This window comes from Lacerta agilis, chromosome 15 (genome assembly GCF_009819535.1).
Source record: "Lacerta agilis isolate rLacAgi1 chromosome 15, rLacAgi1.pri, whole genome shotgun sequence".
NCBI classification, from domain to species: domain Eukaryota; kingdom Metazoa; phylum Chordata; class Lepidosauria; order Squamata; family Lacertidae; genus Lacerta; species Lacerta agilis.
The window spans coordinates 39,459,449-39,468,408 of NC_046326.1; the positions used below are offsets into that span (position 1 = coordinate 39,459,449).

The 8,960-nt window shown below is 46.2% G+C and overlaps 1 protein-coding gene across 1 annotated transcript; it reads left to right on the forward strand.

Annotated features, from left to right (window-relative positions):
• The first annotated feature begins 1,387 nt into the window (after positions 1–1,387).
• TUBD1 (tubulin delta 1) lies at positions 1,388–6,851 on the forward strand. The gene is made up of 8 exons (XM_033172057.1): positions 1,388–1,686; positions 2,980–3,127; positions 3,251–3,467; positions 4,395–4,626; positions 4,912–5,076; positions 5,394–5,534; positions 5,743–5,926; positions 6,423–6,851. The coding sequence occupies exons 1-8, from the start codon at positions 1,515–1,517 to the stop codon at positions 6,523–6,525; spliced, it is 1,362 nt and encodes a 453-aa protein (XP_033027948.1). The 5' UTR covers positions 1,388–1,514; the 3' UTR covers positions 6,526–6,851.
• The last annotated feature ends 2,109 nt before the right edge of the window (positions 6,852–8,960 follow it).

Here is an 8,960-nt window from a genome sequence, read left to right on the forward strand (position 1 = left end):
GCGGCGCCGGGGAGGTTGGCGGCGAGGGGCAACTGTGCCGTCGGAGCCAGTGCGCAAGCGCCAAGAGCACGCGGCGGCGCTTTCCAAAAGGGGGCCGTTGCTCTCTCTCTCGCGCGCGTGCGCGAGCCACCGGCCTCCCTCGCCACACGTAAACCGCCGCCGCGGCGCAAGCGACGTAGCGCTATCTGTCTGCCTGCACGCGCCGAGGTAGAAATTTTACTTCTATCCTCAGGCTAGATATAACACGACGGTTCTAGCCCCTTCGCTACGTCGTTGCTATTTTCTTCTTTCTTTGTAGCGAGCAGGCGCAGAGCACGTCGTGGTCCACACCACGCGGACGCCGCGCATGCGTACGGCCCGGCAGCTGACGTAGCTGCTGTGGCCTCCTTTACCGATTGTCTCCTTTTCAGCACCAATTTTCCCGCCTGAGCCAGCGACGAAAGGGGAGCATGCGCAGAAATGCTGGCAGGACGGGGTCGAAGGTGCTGCGACAGTTGGTAGGTGGTCAATGGATGAGGAACAACTGTGGAAGGGTGAGGCTACGCGCATGCGCCTTGAGGGAGAGAAGAGTGTTAAATGGGGAGGGGGATAAATGGGAAAAGGCGGGAAATTATTTAGGGTTTTTTTTAAAAAATGCTTGTGTGTGTATTTGCATGTAACTATACATATGTAGAAAACCATGTTCATTAATTCGCTGTTTTAAAAATATTATATATTTTTAGTTTTATTTATTATTAATCTGTTCCTATGAAACATCCTGAAGGTGCTTTTAATATATCAGTACCTTGATCTGTTAATATTACTAGTTTCAATATTTAGCCTCTATGTCGCACAACACAATCTGATGCATCTTTACTCAGCAGGTGCCACTGAACTCAGTAGGGCAGGCATAGGCAAACTTGGCCCTCCAGGTGTTTTGGGACTACAACTCCCATAATCCCTGACCACTGGTCCTGTTAGCTAGGGATGGTGGGAGTTGTAGTCCCAAAACATCTGGAGGGCCGAGTTTGCCTATGCCTGCAGTAGGGCATTCTCCATTGTAGGTGTCTTTAGGATTGCAGCCTTAATATTTGCATGGTATACAAGGTGCCTTTCAAGCATATGGCTTTCCCCAACAAATCATGGGAACTGTAGTTCTGCACCCTCACAGAGCTATAATTTCCAGCATTATTAACATACTATAGTCCCTAGTATTCTTTTGGAGAAGTTGTGTGCTTTACATGTATGGTTGTGTATGCAGCCATTGATAATAGGCTACAATATTTGAATACTTTTTAACTTTGGTAGACTTATGGCAAGGCTACTTGTGCTACGCATCCTTGATTTCAGTGGGAGTTAACGCACAAGCGAGTGTACATTGAATTGCAGCCTAACAGTGCACTTCCAAATGTGGCTACTCAAATGTCAGTCCTACTGAGTTTAATGGGGCTTCCTCCCAGGGACGTGAACATAGGATTACAGTCTTAACAGCTGGAGATGATTTGTTTGTAGGACTGAGGCTAAAATAGAGGAGAATGTCTATCATCACAATACAGCTTGGTCAGTGCGGCAACCAGATCGGTCGCGAGGTGTTTGACACCATCTGCACAGACTTCCGCAGTACACATGGCTTGTGCTCCAAAAAGGAAAATGAGTCCTTCCAGGCAGCCTGCAAAGAGCGGTTCTTCAGCGAGGAGAAACCCAAAGGTATGACACATACATACAGTAGTACCTCTGGTTGCGAACAGGATCCGTTCCGGAGCCCCGTTCATAACCCGTGATGTGCATATCCTGAAGTGCTGCGTCTGCGCATGAGTGCGATGCAATTCAGCGCTTCTGCCCATGCGCGTGACGTCACCGCGCGCTTCTGCGCATGTGCGACGCAGCGAACCCGGAAGTAACCCGTTGCGTTACTTCTGGGTCGCCGCTGTGCGTAACGCGAACGTACGCATTCCGCAGCGTTCTTAACCCGAGGTATGACTGTACATACATATGTAACTTAATTTGTATGTTCAAACACTGTTCAAGGCAGCTTACAACATGAAAAGAATACATAACTACAACATAGCAAAAAATAATGATAAACAATAAACAAAACATTAAAAACACACACAACCAAACTGAACAGTTTCCACATAAATGTCTGAGTATCTAAAATAAAGATACAAAAATCAACAGCAACAACTTTCCTCACCAACAAAAAGCCCGGGCCTAGCCCAAGAGTCTATTCAGCAACCTCAGCTTTTTTTGTAGCTGGAGTCAGTCCGGGCCCCACCCTCCCAGGCCAGGTGGAAAAGGCCTGCAAGGCAGGGAGCAGGTCTTCCAGGACTCTCAGCCAAGACCGTCTGACACTGAGAATATGTAAATCCTTATCGCCTCACACCAATCAAGAGGGCAAATCAATAACCAGAAATGCATCTACTTTGGGTGTGTGGAATTCTGCATGTGATTGGATATTGTAATATCTCGGGTTGTTGCTCCAGGTGAAAGGTTGCGCCCTCGTTGCCATTCCACACTTAAAACAAAGAAGCCTGGAGGAGCAATTTTGGTATAGGTTGGACCAGCAGGGGCGAAAGCTGGCCTCTGCACTACTGCAAAAAGGAATAACATTGGGGAGGGCCATAGCTTAATAGCAGAGCAACTGCTTTGATTGTGGAAAGAGTCAGGTTGAATCCCTGGCATCTCCTGGCAGGGAGAGACCCTAGCCTGAAAGCCTAGAGAGCTGCTGCCAGTAAGTGTAGACAATACTGAGCAAGATGGACCAGCAGTCTGATTCGGTAATAGGCAGCTTCCTGTGTTCCTTTTTTTAAGTCACAAATTAGCACATGGGGAATTGTGTTGCTTGTCTTTGGCATCACAGAAGTTGTCCAGTAGGTGTCAGTGGCATCCACACAGCCACCTTCCACCCGGTGTCTGCAATAACAATGGGTACATTATTTGGGTGCCACCTTGGGGGATCCCAAGTCTACATCATTTGACTTTTATTTTCTTCCTCATTAGTGCTGGCTGCCCGGGCTGTCCTGGTTGACATGGAACCTAAAGTGATTGGCCAGACTTTATCAACGGCTTCAAGGTCTGGTACCTGGAACTATGACCATCAGTCCCACTTTTGTCAAAAGCAAGGGTCAGGAAACAACTGGGCGAATGGGTATGTTTGGTTTTATCAATGGTGCCAAAGAAATTTATCTCTGGATTTCTAACATTTAGAATCCAGCTACAAAACGCTCCAAGCTCCTTTTTGTTCTCTTCCCCACCCCAATTTGTGCCACAGCTACTGCGTTCATGGGCCCAAGCACAAAGAAACGATCATGAACTTGGTGCAGAAGGAGGCGGAGAAATGTGACCGGCTGAGTGGATTCCTGACGGTTATGAGCATGGCGGGTGGGACAGGATCAGGTCTGGGGACATTTGTGACAGAAAGCCTGAAAGACACCTATCCCACCTCATTCCTGTTAAACCACGTTATCTGGCCCTACAGAACTGGAGAGGTGAATGCCGTAGCTCTGTGATGGTGGGGGTTGAACCTGGATTTGAAGCATGTGCTCTTTCATAGGGACATCAGATGCTGCCTTATGCTGTGTCATCTAGCTCAGTATTGTGTGCACTGACTGGCAGCAGCTCCCTAGGGTTTCAAATAAGGGGCCTCTCCCATTCGTACCTGTAGAATGATGCTGGAGATTGAACTTGCAACCATCTTAATGCAAAGCAAATGCTCTACCATTGAGCTATATAGATGGAGAAACTGTTGGTGAAGAGGAATGTAGGGTGTTGGCATCCTAGGAGCACTATTCACTGTAGTTTTCTGCAACCTCCTGTATGCATGCCATGTGCTCTGCTTACCCTCCACAAAGCAGTGGTGGTTGGTGCCCATTGGACTGGTAGGGCAAAAGGCAGGGAAGCCAACAGTAGATGGAGCCAGAGCCAATGCCAACTACAGTGGTACCTTGGTTCTCAAACATAATCCGTTTGACTTCCAAATGTTCGAAAACCAAGGCGCAGCTTCCAATTGGCGTAGGCGCCCCAGAAACAATAGCTGACAGCCGCATCGGATGTTCGGCTTCTGAAAAGCATTTGAAAACTGGAACAATTCCAGGTTTTCAGCGTTCAGGAGCTGAAATGTTCGAGTACCAAGGTGTTCGAGAACCAGGTTTCCAATCTAGTTTTGACCTCACTGTTGAGCTCTACAAAGGCAATAATGAGACTAGGGAGGAGGAAGATGGCAGCCACTCCATGGGCTGGAGGCAAGTAAGAAGGTGGGAACTGGCTGAGTTCAGACTCAAGTTTGTGGAGCAGTGCCCCATTTGCCCTAATAGACCAACCTCAATTGCCCCACGGACAGCAAATCCCCTCCAGTGAGATCATCTCCATGTGGAAAACTGTAACATCCACTCCCTGTTTTCCCCCTGCGTTTCCAGGTTATTGTTCAAAACTACAACTCTGTCCTGACCCTCTCACACTTGTATCAGTCTTCGGATGCCCTCCTGGTTCATGAAAACGATGCCATCCACAAGATCTGTGCTCAGCTAATGAACATAAAGCAGATATCTTTTCAGGATGTAAATCGAGTCATCGCCCATCAGCTGGGGAGCGTCTTCCAGCCGGCTTACTCCTCTGAAAGTGCCACTCACTACAGCAGAAGCCCCCTAGGTATCTGAAGTTCTAGCGCTGTCCTCCTGCTCTTGAGGTTTTCGGTGGATTGCAAAGTAGTCCATATAAGTTACTAGCCTACAAACATTCTCATTAGTCTGTCAAGTATCAATCCATGTATACATGCTAAGATAAATGGAAAGGACATTTTGTAAACTCATCAGACCAGAGACCTTATCTTTCCAGAGAAAAACAAAAAAGTAGATGTTCAACATGAGTAAATGCAATTCTCTCTCTCTCAGACACACATGTTAAACCTTCATTTCTGTCTTGTCTCCTCCTCAGGAGATCTAATGGAAGCTCTAGTCCCCCACCCTGAGTTCAAGATGCTGGGTCTCCGGAACATTCCTCAGATGTCCGAAAACTCCCTTGCCTACAGCACCTTTGCATGGCCCGGGCTTCTGAAGCACCTGAGGCAGATGCTCATTGCCAATGCCAAAATGGAGGAAGGTAAGAACTGCAGGTGAACTGCAGCTGAAGCAGGTTGAACAATATATACCCAGAGTTGCATATTGGCAGGAGGTGGTCCTTAAGACCAGGTCTTGACTAAAATTCAGTAGGGCTGCCAGGAATTAAATAGAATTGGTTTTTTGGGGGGTGGGGATTCTGGCTTAAAATTGCCTCTCTGCTATAAACTGGAGTAGGAAATCTCAGGACTGCGGGACCGTACTCCTCCGCACAGGGCACACTCCTCATCAGCCCTGCTATGTGCTGTCTGGCTGGACTCCCAAATGTTGAGACATTCCTGTTCACTTTTCTGTTTGCAGGGATTGATTGGCAAGTGAGGCTTCCGGTGCCTGGACTCCCTGCATCAGAAAAACAGTCTCTAAACAGGACAGCTCATTTTAACACCTCCATCGCCAACCTGGTTACCTTGCGAGGAAAAGATGTACAAAGCACAGATCTTGGTGAGAAATTGTTGCAGGATGGCTGCAATAAAAGATCCCTCTTCTAGGTAGTGACACTGGGAAGGAGTTTTACGATAACTACGAAGAATGTCCTGTCTCTTGCACTTGCCTGAATGTACAGTGTACCTCCTGAGCTTCTTGAATGGGATGGGACAGAAGTGGAATAAGATAGTGACTGATTTTTTTAACACCTTGTTGATTCTTGTAGGAGGATTCCAAGAGCCTGCCTTGTATACTTCCTGGCTAAAAGCTCAAGATGCCTTGACAATCTGGAAGACACCAAGAGCTTTTAATAAATATGAGAAGTCTGCTTCTTTGGTCAGCAACAGCCAGTTTTTGCTGAAGCCTGTGGACAGCGTAGTGGGGAAGGCCTGGAAAATGTTTGCTTCAAAGTAAGTGGGAGAAGACAGGTTGTCATCTCAGACTTTGCCGTGTACACAGGGCATGGAGTAAGTGGAAGTAAATAAACCAGAGGGAGAGATGGGAAGCAGGAGTACTTCCTCCTTCACTTCCGTTTGAGAAAAGAACTTATTTTGATTCCTTCTCTCCCTGAACTGTTTCCATCCCAACTGGTCATTATAAGAACCTGGAAACTCTTGAGAGTTGGGTTGTTTTTCTCTTCCCTCTCTTTTCCTTTTTTTCCTTTTGTGTTAAGTTTTTTAGATTGCAAGCTTAAAGTAAATACTTTTTAATTGATCCATAAGCTGCTCTAGGTGTACATTCGGCTGAAGAGTTTGGTAAAAATGCTATAGATAATTGAAATCTGTGGAACAAAGTTAGTTTTGACTAACTGAACTTCTGCTGCTTCCAATGCAATTTAGTTGCAGCTGATTTTAGCTGGATTGGTGCCTCTTGCTCACCAAAACCTCTTGTTCATTCCACACACAGGGCTTACGTGCACCAGTACACAAAGTTTGGGATTGAAGAGGAAGACTTTATGGACTGTTTCACAACTCTGGAACAAGTCATTGCTAGCTACACCAACCTCTGATTTTCAAATTCATCCTTGGCCAGGAGGGGACAGCATTAGCTGTGCAGATCTAAAATCCTGGCAAGAGGCCTTAAAACTGGGAAATCTTGTGAAGAATTGAATGTAGCAGGAGGACTCTTTACATGCTGTGCAAGGTGGCAAGTGCATCACTCCAGCCACCTTTCAAAGACAGGAGCTTTCCATGCAAACAAAGCTTCTGAGGGACTTCTAGCTTTCAGTGGGGGATACAGATTTATATGCACATTCATTTCATCCCTTTACCAGCATATAGACTTTGTACAATCTGAATTGCATGCGTTTTGTGTATAAAGTAATTTTATTTTCTGGTGTTGTGGTCTGTATGCTGTGTACTCATTCTTTGTACCTCACATTCTGTAAGTTGCTCTGGCACCTTACAAGAGGCTGTGTGTCATTTTATCCCTCCAGCAGCCACATGGGGTAGGTTAGGTTGAGAGGTGATGACTGACCTTGCTTTGTGGCTGAAGTTGGAATCTTAACGCTTGTTCCCTGTGCAAGTTTAACACCTCCACTACACCCGCATTAGATCTCAAGATGTGCCAGGGCCATATTTTGGTTTGTGTGTTTGTGTGTTTAAGTTACTAGTTGTGATAGAGAGACAGGTTGGGGTTAAGGAGATCCTGCTGACTTCTGCGGTTAAAAGGACCTCTTTACACACTTGTGGATGTTTTCACACATGCTCTCTTCAAAGAGTTTGCAACATTTGAACACACAGCACTACAAATGATGTCCACAGTGGTACATTAATTACCTTGTCCTTACCTGATCAGAAGTTGCGTGCAATAACTCATCTGTACGCAGGAAAGTTTGTAGGCTATGCGTTTAAAAATAAACCACAAGATGGTGCTGTTGTTCAGCCCACCAGGCACTGATTGAGTCTAAGCTGACACCAAGGAATCTCAACATTTCCCAACTCATACAGCAAGCAAGCAAGCTGTGGCTGTGCAGGTGACATTGGATTCCCAGCTCCCATCCTGGGTGACCGTTGGCTCTGCTGACTTAGGCTGATGGAACTTGGGAGGCCAACATCTGAAGGGTCAAAACTTGCCCACCCCTTAATTACACAGTGCAAGTTAGGGTTGCCATATTTTGAAGAGCAAAAAAAGAGAACACATTTGCCGACTTCTACTTTTAACTGGATTGCTATGATGACACTCATTTTACATACCCATGAAAAAAAGGACGTGTCCTGGAAAAAAAGAGGACATATGGCAACCCTAGAAGTCTGGGTGGGGAAATTGGTCCTTCAGGTGCTGCCAGGACTACAACTCCCATCAGCCTCTGCAGTGGTGTCCAGCAGTATCTGAAGCGTTGCAGGTTCCTGGCTACTGCAGGAAGTGATATTGATTCCACCCTGATGCTTCATTTGGTGCCTGCTAAATATTTGCACAGCAGCGCCTTCTCTACTGTGCGGTGCTCCAGGTGTTCTGGACTGCAACTCCAAATCATCCCTGATCATTGGCCACGCTGATGGGAGTGGTAGTTTGCCAACCTGGTGCCCTCCAGATGTTGCAGAATGCTGATACAGTACCTGTACGTACCCATCAGTATTTTTCTGGCACTTTGAAGAACAATGCTCTGTAAAAGCTCCTTGCCCTGATGAGTTTACAATACACATTTCAACCAGGAGCAGGTAAAGGCAGCAGGAGGGTGCAAGAAGAAAGAAGACTGGCATGTTAATGTGTACAAATGCAGTTGGGTGTTAATGGGGAGTGGTGGGTGGCTGAGGACTTAAGGTGAAGGCTTTGGGGAAAATAAGGATTTTGAGGAGGGATTTGAAGGAAGAGAGGTGGGTCTTAGGCTACATTCACAGACCATATTTTTAAAGCACTATGATACCACCTTAAACTGTCATGGCTTCCCCCAAAGAATTCTGGGTGCTGAGAGTTGTTAGGAGACCTTTATTCGCCTCCAGAGCTGTTTAAGAATCAAGTCCTTCACAGGGAACTCTGAAAATTGTAGTTCTGTGAGCTACAACGTTTAAAGTTGAATCATAGCACTTTAAATGTATAGTGCAGCTAAGGAATCAAGTTTTGTGCTTGCTTTATGAAAACAACTTTGTAGTTCTGTTCTCATCTCCAGTTAATTATCTGTGCAAACAAACCTAAAGATCATTTAGCACTTTAAGGATTCTAAACATTTCTTAAAAGGAATCAACCATTTGTATACTTGATTGTGGCTACAGAGCATTGGGGGGGGGTGACCTATGGCCCTCCAGGTGCTGTTGAACTCCAACTCCCAGCAGCCTCAGCCAACATTGCTAATGCTGAGGGGTGGTGAGAGTTGTAGTCTAGAGGGCCACAAGTTCCTCACCACTGCTATATTTGTGAATACATCAGGAAAGACCAGACCTTTTTTGTTTGTTTAAATGGTGGAAGTCCTCCAGATTTTTTCACGCGACGAAAAGTCCTCTCTCT

Bases quoted from the DNA above. Each gene is read 5' to 3' on its own strand.
- TUBD1 (XM_033172057.1), top strand. From the start codon at position 1,515: ATGTCTATCATCACAATACAGCTTGGTCAGTGCGGCAACCAGATCGGT. The intron at 3,468-4,394 runs GTGAATGCCGTA...CTGCGTTTCCAG, and splicing joins GGCCCTACAGAACTGGAGAG to GTTATTGTTCAAAACTACAA. The intron at 5,927-6,422 runs GTAAGTGGGAGA...TTCCACACACAG, and splicing joins TGGAAAATGTTTGCTTCAAA to GGCTTACGTGCACCAGTACA.